This window comes from Python bivittatus, unplaced genomic scaffold, assembly GCF_059951505.1.
Source record: "Python bivittatus isolate LINGU-HERP-01145 unplaced genomic scaffold, Pbiv_v1 ctg000560_np1212, whole genome shotgun sequence".
NCBI classification, from domain to species: domain Eukaryota; kingdom Metazoa; phylum Chordata; class Lepidosauria; order Squamata; family Pythonidae; genus Python; species Python bivittatus.
The window spans coordinates 2,505,336-2,522,846 of record NW_028277083.1 but is presented as its reverse complement, the minus strand read 5'-3'; the positions used below and the strand labels follow the sequence as shown (position 1 = coordinate 2,522,846).

Genomic DNA, 17,511 nt, shown 5'->3' with positions numbered 1-17,511 from the left:
ACGTTTCTGGCCTTCTAAGACACGGACCCGGAAAGGCCAGAGGCCAGGTGCAAGTGACCCCATCTGTCCTTTCACATTGGGTCTCCCTGCCTCTTTCTTGCCTGTGAAATAAATGGGCCGTCTGCCAATAGCCAAAGAAAAAGGGTCAAGATTGAAATGACGAACCGGGTTGTGCTTGGTGAGGCCTGGTGCCGAAGGAAAGGGGCTGGGGTGGAATATTGTTTTAAAAAAAAAAAAAAAAAACTTTCAGATGATTGCAATGCCCTGTTTGGAGGGAAGGACGCATTTGGTTTGGCTTCATTTTGAGCAGGCGCTTATTGTAGAAGGTTTACAGTACGGCTTTGCAAGTGCCGCACGCTAGGCGGGCTCTCCTTCCCTTCCGGCTCTTGCTATATCAAGAGGAGACACACACAGGTATGGTTTGGTTAGCTGTTTTAGTTCTTGGCTGGCCTTCCTCTTGACATGACAAAAATGACAAAGCGAGCCCCGAAGGGCTGGATTGTCACGTCAGGAACGTTTGTTTCTCGAATAAAGTTTGCACCTGCTCTCCCCAGGTCCTGTTCTCTGCCCCCTCTCCTTGATTTCCAACCATCTTGACTGAGGAGGACTTCCTAGAAGCTCCCAAGATTGCGCGTGGTTGCGTAAACCTGCAGTTAGCCTAATCAGGCGACTGCGTTTTGATAGGAGACTTGGGTTTCTTTTTCCGGCCGTGACCAACATGGCTACGACTGCTGCATAGCAAGAGCAAAGTAGAAGAAAGCGGGGAGTGGGCAGAGAGAAGACAGGTGATGATGATCTCAAAAATAAGGCAGCTTGGGTGGGAGTTGTTGATGCCTTAGCCTCCAGCTCCCGAATTAAAATGTTCTCATGAACTCACTCTTTGCTGGTCTTGCCTTGTGCTTGGAACCAAGCTAGGAGCTGGTTGAGACATCTAAGCCATGATGGGATCTGCTCTGTTGCTTCAATCGGCTCAGTTCCCTCAGTAGGAGCCCTTGGCATCAGCTGAGGCTTTCAGATCATCTTCAGAGGGTGCCCCTCTCCCCTGTGTTGCAGGAGATCCCTGCGGTGTAAATAACTTTACTTGTTTTCAGTTCCCATCGTTATGAGTCTGAGAACTACTGATGCTTATTTTCCTTCCGCAGCAACGGAGACCATGAAATCCTATCAGAAACTGACCACTGATGTCTCTCAGATCACCGAGGCTGGGGAGGAAGGTGCCGATGGAAAACCGCTATGCCATCAGAAGTTGTCTGCTTGGTGGCTAGGTGGGGGCCTCTTGATGGTAGCCACCCTCCTTAGTGGGGTGACTGTTTGGGTTCTTGGGCAGATTTGGTGGGATCAGCATGGAATTCCCTTCTGGTCAAAATGCACCTCTGTGCCAGAAAACCGTCGCTTTGACTGTTACCCTGAGAGAAATGTGATTGTGACACGAGAACTTTGTGAGGGTCGGGGGTGCTGTTTTGTGGACAGTGAGAGGCCCCTAGATAGAATGAAGGGGGTTCCATGGTGCTTTTATCCCCCTGATTTCCCCAGCTACACCCTGGGGAGCATGAATGAGACTGACCTGGGGATGGTGGGTTTTCTGACCAGAAAGACAAAGGCTTACTATCCAAAAGATATTGAGAAGTTGCATCTCAGCGTGGAGTTCGAAACAGATTCTCGGTTGCATGTCAAGGTGAGTCATTTGTTAAAATTTCTTGTTGCCATCCCATAATTTTACCTTTGTTTCCACATTATGCATGTTTGTGTTTCCCTTGCTTTTTGTAGATCACCGATGCCACCAATCCTCGGTATGAGGTGCCCCTTGATGTTCCTCAAGCCACAAAGAGAGCGGAGAATCCTCTCTATTCCATTGAGTTCTGCAAGGAGCCTTTTGGTCTGATCGTGAAGCGAAGAGTTTCAGGGACAGTTCTGTAAGCATTTTTTCCCTCTAGGTTAGTGGTTTTCTCATGCTGAGTTTCCAGAAAGATGTTGCCCGATAGCCCTCAATGTAAGATTAGCAACAGTCAAGAGGGATTGCTCGACAGCTCCGTACCCTGAAATCAGTATTCTTCTGCATTTTTGAAAATGAGGAATCCAGACATTGTTGTTACATTGCTGAGTTTCCTGCATTGTCCACCAGTGCCCTCCAGTCCATGGTTCATGGGTGGCAGCTGATAGCTGGCACTGCAGGAAAACCAGGAGTGAAGAATTTCTTCCGTTCTTGGTAGCTACCAGGAGGTGTTGCTGGCAGCACCTCATTAGACCATGCCTGGATATTTTCCTGATTAAGCACCTTTGCTTCCGTGATTTGCCCGCATTGAGGACAGTCAGTCAAGGACCGTAGATGGTCACAATGCCTCCTGCTCAACTTTTGAAGGTTTTTGGTAGAGGCAGGAACCTTCCACCTGGGACTCCTCACTGCTTCATATCATCATAGGATATTCAGGATCTGTTCATTGTATCACAGCCTGGACCAAGATTGGCACATGCTTGGCAGAATCTTGGGGCTTCTTACCAACTCAAATTGAGGAAGCTATTTTCCTATCACAAACGTACAGATTTGTTGATTTATTTTCCTGGACTAAGCGGCCACTTTGGTCATGAATGATGGAGGATCCAGTTCCCAGCTGAATGAACTGCGCTCCTGTGGTTTTCCAATCCTTTATTTCTTTGCTGTCACCCTGAAAAGCCCCTCTTGAGCCCCAAAAACTAAAAAAAAAAAAACTTTCAAAAAGAAAATGTGTCATTTTCCCTTAATTGGGATCTTTTCTCCTTCTCTAGGTTGAACACAACAGTGGCTCCCCTGTTTTTTGCAGATCAGTTTCTCCAGATTTCTACTGTTCTACCTTCGACGTTTCTTTATGGGTTGGGGGAACATGAGAGTAACTTCCTACATAATCTGGAGTGGAACACGCTGCCTTTGTGGGCCCGAGACGTCCCTCCTGCAGTAGGTTTTATGCTGGATTTATGAGTAACTCTTTTCAGTAATGTAATTTTTTTTTTTTGGCCTTCCTGATCTAGTCTCCCTCCTTCTCTGGACATCCATGTGCCAGAATGGACATTCAGAGTGGTAACTAATTATGGTGTCTAGTTATAATGGCTCTATACTTGTTCAGATCAAACTAGCATGTTTAGAAACTGCAGCAAGAAACTGGTGTTCCTCCACATTTGGCCAGTAGCCTTCCTGGAGGCCTCTGATCAACTGTTGTGGGACACAATACTGAATGCACCTTTGGTGTGATTCAGTAGAGTTCCTCCTAAGTATTTATGTGTCTCAAATTGGTCAAATGTACCAATTTGAAATCATTCTGACGGTTGGCTATGGAAGAAAATTAAATGAAGACGCTGCAGCCTTTTTTTCTCTATTACGTGCAGGAGTCCTACAATCTCTATGGCGTCCACCCATTCTATCTTCTCATGGAGAAAGGTGGAGCTGCGCATGGGGTTTTCCTCCTGAACAGCAACTTGATGGGTGCGTGCTTCCTTTATTCCCTTTTGGAGGCGTTTAATATGGAACATAAGAGCGCAAAGATGTGGGATGAACAAATGTCGCTCGAGCGTGAGCCTATTTCTGGCCATTTCTTTATTTTCACGTGTACATACTTATTCTATTTACTCGGTTCATGAGCAGCTGTGCTTTCTGATGTCTAGTCTGGGAAGCCAAGCCAGAATTAACTTCATCTCCTTTGAAAGGAAAACTTATACCCGTTCCTCTTCCCTTTTAATTGCTTGAATGGATGTACAAAGCTGCAGGAAGATGCTGTGAGTCAGTACTTCAGGAACTTAGGATTGAGATGCAACAAGGGGGAAATGAGGTTGCAAGGGTTCTTTCTGGAGCCAAGACATCTGTTTCCTGGCTCAAGATGGTCTCTTTAGCAACTGTTGAGCGTTTAACCGCACCTTCGGCTGCTGGCCCCTCGCCTCTGCTTTAACGCTCTTGGCCGTCTGCCTTTTGTGAACTTCTGCCCTGACCGTGGCCCTTTGTCTGCAGAGAGAGAGAGCGGGTTGGCTGATAGAGAGCAGGGAGTCTGATGGCCTGAATCAGCTGAGATGACAGGCAGGCAAGCATCCTTCCTATTTTGGTAGAAGTGGGCAAGATTTTCTGATGGGCTGTTGCTGAGGCCAAGGGCAAAGGACAGCGAGAGCAGCAGGCACCTTGTCTTGACGTGCTTCTGTGAAGACAGGCTGTTGGAGGCTGAGAGTTTCCTCTGCATCAGGGTCCTGCTTGGTCCAGGAGAGTTCGGTTACTGCTCGGCAAAGATAAATGAGCATCAAATGCACGACTCGTGTGGAGAGCAATAAGCAGCTGGCGGCGCCCAAACGGCTCAGGCCCACCGTTTCTTAAGAAGCCCTTCCAAGTCACAGCTTGCAAATGAATTTGTATATAGGGGGGTGCTGAGTCAAGGAAGCCAAAAGTCACTGATGTGGGAATGGAGCTGAAAACCATAGTGGCTGGTTTAAACTTACCAGTGAGCTATCAGCTCTAGTCTTGCATCCTGAGCAGAAACCAAAGACATAGCAGATATAAAGCAGTTGAAAGCTGTTTGTCTGTCCACTTTTTTTCTCGGTATCTATGAAAGCAGAAAAGGTTTCATGTTCAATTTCGCCCTTCTCAGGCAGCTAGGGGTACACTTAATAAAAATGTGGGCAGCCTTTTGCACGTGGGAATGGTAACCCCCAAGCAGAAGTGTGAAATAGCAAGTCCTTTGGGGACCCACAGAGTTGTAGAGAAGAATATGTTGATGCTTTTGAAGTGAACAAGCATTACCTCTTCATGGTGCCACCTTCCAGAAAGTCTCCGGAAAGACTTAATTTGACATTCCCTTCTCTCTCTCTTCCTTTCACTATCTAGAGGTGGTCCTTCAGCCTGCTCCTGCCCTCACATGGAGGACCATTGGGGGAATTTTAGATTTTTACATCTTTTTAGGACCAGACCCCAACTTGGTGGTCCGGCAATACCAGCAGGTGATTGGTGAGTATCTCAAGAAACAGCAGCACAGTGGGAAGACTTTTTAATCTCTTCAAAACTGGCTGGGAACTTCAGACAATGGCCAAGAAAGCTTGGCTGAGGGTGTGGGGCAGCAGGTTGGAAGCCTACAGTATGGAGGGCCCCCAGTTGGGGAAGGCTGTGCCCTTGCTACCTAGAGACTTATCCAGGAGCCACCTGATGCCTCCTATAATGAGAAGTTTATTCACTCACACTTAGAGGCCTGCCCTGCCTTCCAGCTTTGATTTCATTTGTGTTTTGGGTTCTCGTCTAGGAAACCTCCCTACCCAAGTGCAATTCAGAGATCTCAGTCCAGGAGAAATGGCTCTATTTTTGCTGGTTTTGTTTCTCTGCCAGAAGAACCTTCATAAATGACATTTCTTTATGACAAAGGATGTAGTTACACACCTATTAGAAGTAGGCCTGACTAGAGAGGCTGATGCATTGAATGTCCTCCACTTGCGTTGCAGGGTTTCCAGCCATGCCCCCCTTTTGGGGACTGGGATTCCATCTCTGCCGTTGGGGGTATGAGACGAGCAACAAGACGTGGGAGATGGTGAAAGCTATGCGGAATTTTCAGATCCCTCAGGTAAGAACAATGGGAGCGTTCGGAGAAGGAGGAGGAGATGGCAGATTTAGTCTCTCCAGCCCTTGCCCGACACTCGAGTCCAGCCAGCTCTGCTGGAATACGGTTCCTGCTGTCCTTGGCCTGCCCAGCCACTGCTCGGGGTGATGGCAATGGTAGCCCCATAAAACTGGATTGCTGTGGGTCGTCTGCACCCCCTGCATGATCCATTGAGTCTACAGCTTAACCAGTCAGGCGCGCGGAATGGTTTCCTGTTCTTCAGAGGAGCCATCCCCAAACTAGTTCATTCTGTACTGCTCTGGATTCCCCAGCCAGCCCGGGGATGCTTCCCCCTTTGCTCTCCCTCCTGTTCCTCTTGCAGGATGCCCAGTGGAATGACATTGATTACATGAACGGCTCCCGGGACTTCACCGTGGACTCCGAGAGGTTCGCCAGTCTCCCCCAGCTGGTAGAAGATCTTCATAAGCACGGACAATACTACGTGCTGATCCTGGTAGTTTGATTTCCCCCCCCCCTTAAAGTAAAGAAGAAAGGAATAATGTCTTCCTTTCACTCCAGTTTTAAGCAGAAGTTGCTTCCGCGCTAGGAGTTCCTCACACTTCTGACGCCTTGCTCTTCGGCAACCCAGAAGCAGAATAGGAATGATGGATTCACGTGGGGGAAAATGGAGTGCTCTGTTCTCCGGGGTTGGAGCACTCCGGATCCTTTCGATCAAACAGTCATCTTCTGGGACCCTTGAAATGTGCCTTTGTGGTTGTTGCACCTGCCCTCTGGAATGAGGTTCCCCCTGAGATCTGGGTGGCTCCCACCTTGATGGTGTTCTGGAAGGCCTTAAAGGCCCAGCTCTTCTTCCAGGCCCTGGGCGAGGGGGCTGCAATCCTTTGTGGGATGGGTTTGTACGTGTTTTTGGTGTTGACCATATTCTGCCACCTTTTTTATTTTAACTTGTTCCTTATTTAACTTGTTTTTTTTCCTTATTTCTTATGCATATCATACTTTGGTTGGTCTGTTATACTGAGAGCCCCCCAGAGCTGCTCTGGAGTCGGGGAGCGGCTAAATCGGATACATCGAACTGAGCTGAATTAAAAAACCAACCAAATCAGCCACGCCTCTCCTCCACGAGCAAAATCCTCAGTCTCATCTCTTCTTACGACTGGACCTTAATTCTGTCATTTCCTTCTTTTGGGGGGGATGACCCACTGACTCTTGGCTTCTGCCCCTTCAGTTCTATGTTGCTACCTGGAAAACTTCTAGACGAGCCATTTATTGTGGGCTCATCTTGACATCACCAGCTATTTTGAGCCCATCCATCTTGTCTCATGGCTCCTTCCTCGCTCTCTTTTCTTACTATAGAAAATGTGTTAACAAGGGAAGCACAGAAGAGCCGCACAAAGGGTTTTCCACTATTAACACTAGGGATCTTCCTTCCATTAATACTTTGGTTGAGTGTGTGTGTGTGTGTGTGTGTGTGTAACTTTTTGATTTCTCTTTCCAGCCAACGTGTCTATGTGTTATGTATAAATACAAACACACACACACACACACACTTTTTAGGTTGCTAGAGCAAGAGCAGCAATTCTAGCAAACTGCGGTTGAAATAGCTGCTCTGCGAGCCAAGAGCTGTAACAGCTTTGCTAGCCAAACATGCACCTGGCTCAATGTCCATCTGCTTCCAAAATATACGAGCCTTCCCAGAACAAAACTTTGGCAATCCTATTTAGCCAGAATGGAAATGTCGTCGCTTTCTGGAAGTAGGCTGTTCTCTGTCCCTCTTCTGACAGTTCCAAGAGACCAATAACAAGCCTTGATAGGCTAGTAACTCTTATAAGCTTATTTACAATGCTGCTTGAATGAGTAAACAAAATCTATCATGTCTAAGGGATCCCTTGGAGCTTGTCCAAAGTATTGGCCTTAAAAATGTCTGTCTCCAGATATGTAGACTTCAACTGGCAGGTTTTCCCAGCTGCCGTGGCCATTTCTGAGAATTCTAGCCACGCATCTGGAAGATGCCCAGTCTGGGAAAGCTGCTGTACAAAACAGCTGGTTCTCGTGTTATTTTCTCTCAGGACCCCGGAATCAGTAGCACTCAACCTCCTGGCTCTTACTGGCCTTATGATGAAGGTCTGAAGCGTGGCGTATTCATCAACAACACGCAAGGGAAACCTCTGATAGGAAACGTAAGCGTCTGCTATCTTTCTTAAATTTGAATCAATGCACTGCTCTAAGGGAGTCCCTTTAAAGTCCATCATCCACCTTCACAATCAGGAAGGGGCAGGACTGTAGCTGAATAAGGAGCATCTTTACTGCAGAAATCCCAGTAGTTCAGCTCTTGAGGTCCTCCAAGCAGAGAATGGGGCTAAGTTGCTAGAACTCCGTCTGCCTGAGATGCAGCCAAGTTTTCCTGAGATATGAACGAACAGGTGCTATTTTAATCTTTCCCCTAGTCTTTAAACTGACATAATAACTAAACTTTGGATGTGTTTTCTCAAGCAAGCTTTTCTGTCATAAACTGCAAATGGGCCATTATCGTTTGCCTAGATACTTTCAAATAAATGGGATGAATATGGCTTAGTTCCTTCTACTAATAACTTGTAGAGTTATTGCACTGCATTTAGTCAATCCCAATCTTGGTTTTCAGAGTGCCTTCAGTTAACCCACATTATTCAGATTTCTGGGCGTTAATCAGAAGAACTTGGCAACTTCTCGTGAGGGATCAGAGATGAGCTGCAGCGCTAAATAGTTCATCCTGCAGCAGGCTGCATGCAGTCACATGGATTATGATTTCTGCTTTGTTCTCCGCTTAGCGTCTCTACCCCTACTTGCTTGGATTTCCTTATAGGCCATAAGAAAATTAAATCTTAAATAAAGCTCAGAGGGATTTCTTATACTTCTTGCCCGTGCTCAAAAACCACTTTCAATCAAGCTGTTTTGAACGTGTTGTTGATCTCATAAAGATACCCAGGGAAAGTATTTTGTACATGCTCTTGGGGTTCTCCGTCTGGGACTGTTTCTTTCCTCACAGCGTCATTCAGAGGAACAGGGAGCCCATTGAAGCTGTTGGAAGTTGAGTCTTCTGATTTTGCCCATTTGTCCTGGACCAAACTGAGTGCTTCCTTGTTGGGAGCTAACAGGCTGAAGTTCTTTATGCGTCTTATGACCAGATCTGGTCTTGTTTTTTAAATTCTATTTTCTTGCCAGGTCTGGCCCGGCTTCACTGCTTATCCTGACTTTTCTAACCCAAACACTCATCGTTGGTGGCTAGAAAACCTGAACCGTCTTCACGCTCTGGTTCCTTTTGATGGCCTTTGGATCGTACGTTTCCTTCTTAACGTTTCTTGGTTTCTGAATGGCAAGACATGAATGGCTGTGAACTAGACGTTATTAAAAATAGAAGATAGATACAACACTGAGGGCTTCCAAGTGCCAAGCCAGGAACTCCATTAGGAAGTGAGAAATCAGGGGCTCTGATAGCACCTTTTCTGACTAGCACATTTTATTAAAAGGCATAAGCTTTCTTGAGCTACAGCTTACTTCATCAGATGCAACCATGGATTCATGGATCCAGGGAACTCATACAAGTGATGCGTTGTAACAAAATTTGTCAGTCAGAAAAAGTGCTGCCAAACTCCTGATTTTCTTGCTAACATGGCTCTCCATCTACAATTTGGGAGCAAAAAAACTGAACTGAATTTTAATTCAATTCAAATCTGACCTTGAAGTCAGTTCTCTGCAGGCTGGACATTCTAGCTGTTATGCTTAGAACATACCTTACAGATTACTCTTCCTGGTTGTAGCAGGCCAGGGTAGATTGTGTTCAGTGGCCAGAATTGAACTGGTCTTCTTAACTCCATCCAGATCTCTTTGCTTTAGGACATGAATGAACCATCCAACTTTATTGATGGCTCAACAGAAGGATGTTCCCAAGGAGAGCTAGATAACCCACCTTATGTGCCTGGTAAGAAATGAGATAACTTAAAATCTGCTGTAGCAAAACTGGCACCAACCCTTTAATGAGCTTCCATACAGTATCAGCTGCTTCAGCAGATCTGCTGGTTGATGGCCTTGCTGGTTGGTGAGTGCAGAGGAGAAGCGTCCAGGTTTACTGAAACTAGCAAGAAACTCATTGGAGATGACATTATGTGCCACAGAACAACTATGGCTATGGAAGTTGAAGGAGCTGTTCAGGAAGGTTCCAGAGGATGGGTTCAGCAGCCCAAGTGTTAGTTTGAAGCTCCAAAGTCTTGGCCTTCTTGTAAAGCAGGGGTGGGAACATGTGGCTTTTTGGAGCTTGCAGAAGTCCACGTTCCAGCCACCCTCACCAATTGACGAAGGATGCTGGGAGCTGTAGTTCAGCAACCTCTGAGAAGCTCGGGGCTCCTGATCCCAGTTCTGGAGCCTCCTGTTCCATTCTTACTCCTTTTCCGTGCTTTGCATTATGTTGCTTACCCCCCAGAGGGAAGCCCAGGATGGGTTTGTATACCTGTGCAAGGATAGCCTCGTGCCTTAGCATCCCTCAGGCTGGATTTGGAGGTGCAGATGGAGCTAGGCAGACGGGGCTTGCTGAGCAGACATCCACGCTGGTCCTTCTTCCCCTCACCTCCCTTTCTCTGCCTCCATTAGGGATCCTGGGAGGTTTCCTTTCTGCAAGGACTATTTGCACCTCGGCCAAGCAAAGCGTCTCTGTGCATTACAATCTCCACAACCTCTATGGGCTGATGGAAGCAAAGGCCACTGCAAGGTAGGCCAGGCTCCCGTTGCCTTTGGGAACGGCTTTCTTGGAGGAGGGATCAATAGGAGGTTTCTAGGCCCCTCCTCCTCCTCCTCCTCCTCCTCCTCCTCCATGCTGAGGATTCATTATCCTTGCGAAGGCGTACATTATTCTTTACTAGTTTTTTTTTTTAATTTTCTTGCAGTGCTCTGGTTGAAATCCGAGGGAAGAGACCCTTCATTATTTCACGTTCCACTTTCCCAAGCCAGGGCAGATATTCAGGACACTGGCTGGGTGACAACCAGAGTGAATGGAAGGATATGTTTTGGTCCATTCCAGGTGCCTATCAGCTATCAGCTGCTCTTGGATGTATTTTTAAAATCTGCTGCTCCTGAATCATAGGTAGACCATTAAGTATCTCTAAACTTTGGGAATGTCGAGGACAGCTGCTGGTCGCTTCTTCTGGTCTGCCCTAGCTGATTTATAACTTTATTCTTTTAAAAGTTCCTGTCTTCTGCGGAAGCTTTTCAGAAGAGGGTCTGTAACATAAAATGAACTGCCAGTCTGGCTACAAAGCAGCAGTCAAGGATATAGGCGATCGAACAGCACAACCTTCCTTCAGGGTTTTTTCGTTTCGTTTCGTTTTGTTTTACAAGCTATTTTGCCTTGCTAGTGTGGAATATGCCCCCCCCCATGATAAGGTTACCCCCCCTTTCCTCATGACATCCCCAAAATCACCAAATTTGAGTCTCCTTTTTAAGCAGGTATTTGAGCTGAGCTGATTGCAGCTGAGCACCCAAAATGCTAGGCTGGTCTAAGGGTCATTACAATGGATTGTTATTTTATGTTCTCTTGTTAACTGCTCCAAGTCAATTGACTTGTTCACTTTTTATACCACTGCCATCAATAAATAAAACCTCCCAAACAGTGAGAGATAAACATGTACGGAATGCCACAGAGGGGAGCCCCCAAAGTGAGTTACTGGCATTCAGTAGCCCCAAACCCAAAGGCATCTGAAACTTCAAGCTTATGTTTCTGTGTGGGTGTGTTATAAGGTCAACATGGGGCTGTCCCATGCCCATGGCTAGAAGGGCAAAACTTGTAAATGGGAAACTTATGGGTAATTTGCCAGTAAAACAGCATCATATCGGTGCCGCCCCAGCACTCTGCACATTTCCAAACCCAGTTCAGGACCCCGTTCTTATCCTTTATCTTGCATTTTTACCAATAAATACAGCTCACCAAAATGTCCAAGCTATCTGTCCATAGTTGAGTCTCCCCTTATTGAGCACACCGGAGTTATCTAATCTGGGAATCAGTCACTGAAACCTGCACATCTGTAGCCAGATGTTCGCCTCATTTTGCCTCTGTCTAAATCCCCAGGAATGCTGAGCTTCAGTCTCTTTGGAGTCCCGTTGGTTGGGGCCGACATCTGTGGCTTCTTCAAATCCACCTCAGAAGAACTCTGTATTCGCTGGATGCAGCTGGGGGCTTTCTATCCCTTTTCACGAAATCACAACAGCCAGGATGAGCAGGTAATCTAGGACAGGGAGGGGGCTCATCTCCCTGCTTCTCTGTAAAGCTTCTCCCAAATATCTACTTCCATCTCCTTATTGGGGCTAAAAGAGGAGGCTTTGCTTTTCCAGCTCTTGTCTCTGTTAATAAAGCACAGAATCTGAGGTGTACTTAATGCAAGAAAGCCTTACTTTCCATGTGAAAAAAGTGAAGGACTGCTTGTCTTCACTGTTGCATCTCTGTATGAATCTCTGACTTGAGTGCACCCCCTAAGTAGTTGTGACTCACGCAGAGACACAACAGAGAAGTCTGGGCATATGTGCAACTGGATCCTTTTTTTTTTTTTCATTAAGAAAATTATCTCACTCTTCTTCTGAAGAGCTCCCTTTAAGGTTGTTGGAGTATAGCTCTCCCCTCCCAGCAACATGATCCATGGCCAGGTTAATTCTTGCTCTAAGAAGGTAATGTCTCCTTTGAGTTACATTTGATTCCTAAGGACCTCGTGGGCAGATCTATTGAAGTATTTCTGAAAGCAGCGTAAAGTGATTTGCTGTTGCCTTCTGGAACGTCTGTTCTTCCAGCCTACCCTACAGCCCTCACCTACAACATCACTCATGCTTTCCTCTCAACAGGCTCAAGATCCCACAGCCTTTAGCCCGGCCGGCCGGACTGCCATGAAGGAGGCCCTGGAACTCCGCTATGCCCTGTTGCCACTTCTGTATACTCTCTTCCATCGGGCTCATCTGCAAGGGGACACTGTAGCCCGCCCTCTGTTTTTTGAGTGAGTCCTTCGCTAAGTTTAAGGAAGGATTCTTGGATGAGGTCCAAGACACACACCCACACCCACACCCCAATATTGCCGAACATTTCAGAAAGAGGACATCAGAAAGAGTTTGGGAATTGCCCTGAGGATTCAAAATGTGTTGAACCCACTCATCTTTCTTCTTGTAGATCTTCCTTTGGGGAAATCTACCATCCCTTTTGTCCTTTTCTGCACATGGCTGAGCCCTGCAGAAAACGTTCACAAAAGGGTTCTTTATGGATGCAGAGTCCTTAGTTCAGTTCCACTATCTCCAGGAAAACAGGTCTCCGAACCTGGGAAAGGCGCGATTGCCCAGACAACATTTCAGGGTGACATTCTGGCCCTAGGTGAGGTTCTTCCTGGCTCTGGGTCCCAGCTCTGACTGAGGTGCTTCCTAGTTATTCCCATGGGCTGATGTATGGAGCAGGGCTTACAGACTGAGGCCATCTTCAAGGGGCATCTTCAATGGTTGTGGGTCTTCCTAATGTGAGACAGATGGCATTGCAATGATTCGTTCCTTGTGGTAGGTTCCCGAAGGATGAGGCCACCTATGCATTAGACAAGCAGTTTCTTTGGGGCCGGGGCCTGCTGGTGACACCAGTTCTGGAATCTGGCGCAGACTCAGTGACTGGTTACTTCCCCAGAGGTGTTTGGTACGATTACTACACGGTAAGGACACAGCCCCTGGGCTCCTATCATGGTCCCATCTCTCTGGAGTCCAGGAGACCCCCATTTCTGAGACTCTGAGGAGACCACCTTTCTCCAAAAGCTTGGCACCAACCTGATGGCCTCCCATTGTCCCCTTCAGGGTTCTTCAGTGAACAGCAGCGGGGAGAGCTTGAGAATGGCAGCACCTCTAGATCACATCAACGTCCATCTGCGAGAGGGGACCATCCTGCCCACTCAGGTGAGACCTGCAGATGCTCCTACTCCTCCCTCACTGCCCCAGCTGCTTTGGGATAAGCTCCTGAGAGGCGAGGGTTTCCTGGGGAATGGGAGGTTGTAGGCAAGCGGGCAGTCTCATCTCTCTCCCTAGAACCCCAAAGCCTGGACCTAAGAGAGAATCTGAGATCTGCTTTCTGTCCTAGCTCAGCTTTTAATGCCATTTGATACGTTGCTAACAATGACTTTCCAGCCCAGATGTTTCCCAGAACAGCATAGAAGGTTAAAATACAGACCTGGGAAATAAAACAGAAAGAGATGGAAGGGGAGGAGTAGGTTCTTCCTCATCAGCCCTGAGCTTGCAAAGCTTTGGGGTCATTAGGTCACAGTCCCTGCTGGCAAAATGGGTCTGCTTGGCTATAAGCAGAACTGGAAGGGGAGGACAGTGTTGCGCAGTTGAAAACCTTCTACTCAGACTGTACAGAGCGACATTCTCCCCTATCCCTCCCTCCACTGATCATTACGTCTCTCAGAAACCTGGAGGCAGCACTTGGCTGAGTCGCCGGAACCCCCTGAGACTGATTGCGGCCTTATCCCAGAATGCCAACGCCTGGGGAGATCTTTACTGGGATGATGGCGAAAGCCTGGACACCTTTGAAAAGGGCGACTATTCGTACTTGGTGTTCAACGTCATGCAAGTAAGAAGGTCCATCTGCAAGCCGTGTGGGAGAGGGGCCTGTCCTCTGCTCAGTCCTCCTTCAAGTAGGACTTTCGGGCTCACGGAGGCAGGAAGGAATGCCTCGGGACAGCTCTTGTCACAGGTGGCGACGGGGTTTCCCAACCGAAAGCCAAGCGTGTGTTTTTCTTCCGCTGCCGTGTTGCGCCCAGTGAACTTTCTCTCTTCCTTTGAACTGCAGCCAGCCACTTAAAGCCTGCTTTTTAAAAGACCCCTTTCTTTTGCAAAGTGTTTTGATATGCAAATAGAAGAAAAGATAAAGATAAATAGATAAAGAATACAAATGCCCTAATTTGTTTTTTAAAAAGCAGACCTGCTCATCTTCCTGTTACCATCCAAAGGTTGACTGTATTTAAGGGAAATATATGGAGAAGGGGGAATGTAGATTGATCAAATTGGTCACGGGAAGGGTGGCTGACATTCCTTCTTCCCTGTCATTTTAAAAGTGTAGGAAGGGTCTCTGTCTCAGCATCCCCTTGTCTGGCTGTGGCATCTTATGCAGCTTGAGGGGGGGGGGGTGTAGAGCTTGTGGCCCTCCAGATGACCAGTTTCTGTCCAGCCCAACCAGCATGAGCAGTGGGCATCAACCAGAGGTGGGTCCCAGCCCTCCAGCTGCAAGGGGTGCCATCCTGCTAACAGCTAAAGCCTTTTCCTTTTTGACAAAATTCAATGTTTTCTGGGAGATGGGTCCACACGTCTTTATAACTGCACGCAGCAGCAGTCTTTGCCAAGTCTCACCCCCTCCTTCTGATTCTCTTCTCCCCATCATACATAATCTTCTTCCAGAACACCTTCACGTCCACCGTCCTGCATTCCAGTGTGGAAGCCACCTACATCACAGTGGAGAAACTCAGTGTCTACGGAGTCCGGGAAGAGCCAAAAACTGTCACCGTCAGTGGCAAAGACTGGCCATTCACCTATTTGACCAATCAGGTAATTAACCAATTGGCCCCTTAGATTGTACAGCGTGTGACCTAGCGGGTGGCATATCCTGCCCGGTGAGGCCTGTCTGGCTTCTCTTCAGCAGGTTTTCCAGCAAGCAAAAAAGCCGGCCTTAAAAAAAAAGGAAAGAGCCTTCCTCCTTTTTATGTAGAAAAGGTGGTGGTTCATTTTTTATAATTTGTAACAGTTTTTGAATACTTTTTGTTCCAAACTGGTACCAATGTCTGTTAACGTTTCACTGTGTTTAGCAAATTTTGCCTGAAAAACATAGCTAGAGATGGTTGCTTCGTTTTTTAACCAACTTTAAGTGTGTTTTGACTGTGGTCTTCTACCTTAATGACCCTTATTTATCTGCAGAGACTATATATTCTGGCACTCATTTAGATTTTATTATAGCACTACATATGGTTACGTCTGTTTGGTTCTTGCTACATGCAAAGTGACCCAGGTTTCGTTACCAGTAGATAGTTAATCTTAACGAGGGATTTGTGTGCATTTCCTTAAGGCTCACCGTTGGGTTGCTCTTGATTTTTCAGAAGCTGTGTTATATACTTCTGAACAATGTTATGCACATGGGGGATGCTATGATTCTGCAAATATCTTGGCTTGTTAGCTTTTTTTATTTTTATGGTTTTGCTTCTTGCCTTTTCCAGTTTCTTACCCGATGCATTTTTAAAACGTATGTATGCATTTTGTCAACGGCTTGAAATGGCATATGTTTTTCGTAGTAGAAAAGTGGAGCATGAAAATGCCAGTAATGTGAAGAGCTACATAAAACAGTGGCCCCAGCGGCTCACTTGGCAATCTTTTGCGATCGTTCCCAAAGGTACTCAGCGTGAGCGACCTGCGGCTTCCCCTCAGCCAGGGGTTCTATATTCGGTGGATGTGAGTCCAGGAGCGTTTCCTCAGCCCCACTTGCATGACCGCCACCGCCACGAGCAGATTGAGCTGTTGCTTGCGTGGAACCTCGGCCTGGGACCCCCACGTACCTCTGTGGCTGTGCCTTTCCAATTAAGCCCTGCCGTTGCCTCGCCGCATCTTCTCAGGAAAGGTCTCCCGGCTTCTCTTCCTGCTGCTTCTGCTCCAAGTTGTTCTGCACAGATCTCCCATCTTCTTCCGCGCTTCTCTCCCCGAGAATCTGTTGCACGCTGCCAAACGTTCCACACTCCCCGAGTGGCGCTTTGCAGTTTTGCTGGAAAAGGAGAACCTCGAGTCGGAGCCACTGGATTGGAGTTCCTGATGCATCGGCATTTTGTTCAGTAGCCCAGGATTTATGGAGACTCCTTCCACTGTTGCCTGGACCTGGACTGTAGGCATGCAAGGCGTCTCAAACTCCGCCTTTTCCATTTAATATACTTGGCTATTAAGGCTGGGGGAAATTTCCACCCCAAAATCTGGGAGCGTATCTGGCAGGTGGTTCTGAATGAGAAGGGCCACTGATCTGTCCCAGTCGTAGCCAAATCCTAGTGCAAAAGGGGATTATTGAATTCAAGACCAGGCAGTCTTTTGCAGAAAATGCAGGTCCTCTGAGCAGAAGGCTAAAATCTTAGAGTCAACCGAGGCACTGTTCTCTGCCACTGAGTGAAACCAAGGTTTAAGGGAGGATTTGGAAGTTTGTAGGCACATGGTCCGTTCTCTCCTACTGGCCTAAGTCTCCAGCTCAAAGCCAGAATTGTTCTGGTTCCGAGTCTGAGATTCCCCACATTCTTAGTGTACCTCAACACTGAAGGCGAATCCTGTATTTTGCTAGCATTGCTGGTAAAACCCACATCGGTTAAGGTAGCATTCCGCCCCGTAACCGACCTGCTCCGTTCCTGTCAGGTAAGTTAGCCCGTGCGGAACACCCTTCGCCAAGAGCCGAGCCCGAGTGCCCAGCTCCCGTTATTAGACATCTGGGATTATCTGTGCAACACGATGGCCAAGGCACAGATATCTTGGCTACCTAGCCAAGTTGGCAACATCACCAAGGGCGATTCCGCAATATTCTGCGGCCTTGAGAGACGAACTGCTTTTGCGTCCTGAGGTCTGGGGGGCTTTGGTGCGGGGCCGTGGCCAACGCTGCGGAGGGGGTGAGGCTTCACCTCTTCTGCCCCGCCAGGATGAGAGCTCGGAGCGTCGTTCTCGGCGTTACGCTGACTTGCCATGCCCCCTGGATCGGGCAGGGCCTGTGGTCCAGCCCTGGGCTCACCCTCAGCGTGAATGTCTGTAGCATGCTAAAATGCGCAGGTTCCTCTTTCAGAAAATCCCACTTTGCCCTATTTTCCCACCAGCGGTTTTCCCTCCCGCTGTAGTTTTGCAACTAAATATTTTCAACTATTTCAGGTTTTCCCTCTAGAGCAGCATTTCTCCCACTTGGCCGCTCGAAGACGGG

General features: G+C 47.5%; 1 protein-coding gene across 9 annotated transcripts in view; it reads left to right on the top strand.

The window, feature by feature from the left end:
- The window catches only part of LOC103061161 (lysosomal alpha-glucosidase-like), a 24,236-nt gene extending 6,725 nt beyond the window's left edge, over window positions 1–17,511 (top strand). For 2 of the 9 annotated variants that reach the window (XM_088147958.1, XM_088147961.1), the window contains 20 exons: window positions 1,143–1,265; window positions 1,534–1,675; window positions 1,768–1,913; window positions 2,764–2,929; window positions 3,358–3,454; window positions 4,835–4,954; window positions 5,440–5,558; window positions 5,917–6,048; window positions 7,622–7,732; window positions 8,754–8,867; window positions 9,426–9,510; window positions 10,176–10,293; window positions 10,469–10,602; window positions 11,647–11,798; window positions 12,411–12,559; window positions 13,108–13,249; window positions 13,389–13,487; window positions 13,996–14,160; window positions 14,985–15,131; window positions 15,967–17,510. In XM_088147958.1, coding sequence (XP_088004084.1) covers window positions 1,234–1,265; window positions 1,534–1,675; window positions 1,768–1,913; window positions 2,764–2,929; window positions 3,358–3,454; window positions 4,835–4,954; window positions 5,440–5,558; window positions 5,917–6,048; window positions 7,622–7,732; window positions 8,754–8,867; window positions 9,426–9,510; window positions 10,176–10,293; window positions 10,469–10,602; window positions 11,647–11,798; window positions 12,411–12,559; window positions 13,108–13,249; window positions 13,389–13,487; window positions 13,996–14,160; window positions 14,985–15,131; window positions 15,967–16,029 — 2,433 coding nt within the window. In that variant the 5' untranslated portion in view covers window positions 1,143–1,233 and the 3' untranslated portion in view covers window positions 16,030–17,510. Of the gene's footprint in view, window positions 1–327; window positions 415–554; window positions 786–1,142; window positions 1,676–1,767; window positions 1,914–2,763; window positions 2,930–3,357; window positions 3,455–4,834; window positions 4,955–5,439; window positions 5,559–5,916; window positions 6,049–7,621; window positions 7,733–8,753; window positions 8,868–9,425; window positions 9,511–10,175; window positions 10,294–10,468; window positions 10,603–11,646; window positions 11,799–12,410; window positions 12,560–13,107; window positions 13,250–13,388; window positions 13,488–13,995; window positions 14,161–14,984; window positions 15,132–15,966 lie in introns of those variants that run through there. The other 7 variants (XM_025175704.2, XM_025175705.2, XM_088147959.1 and 4 more) reach the window with 6 other exon arrangements.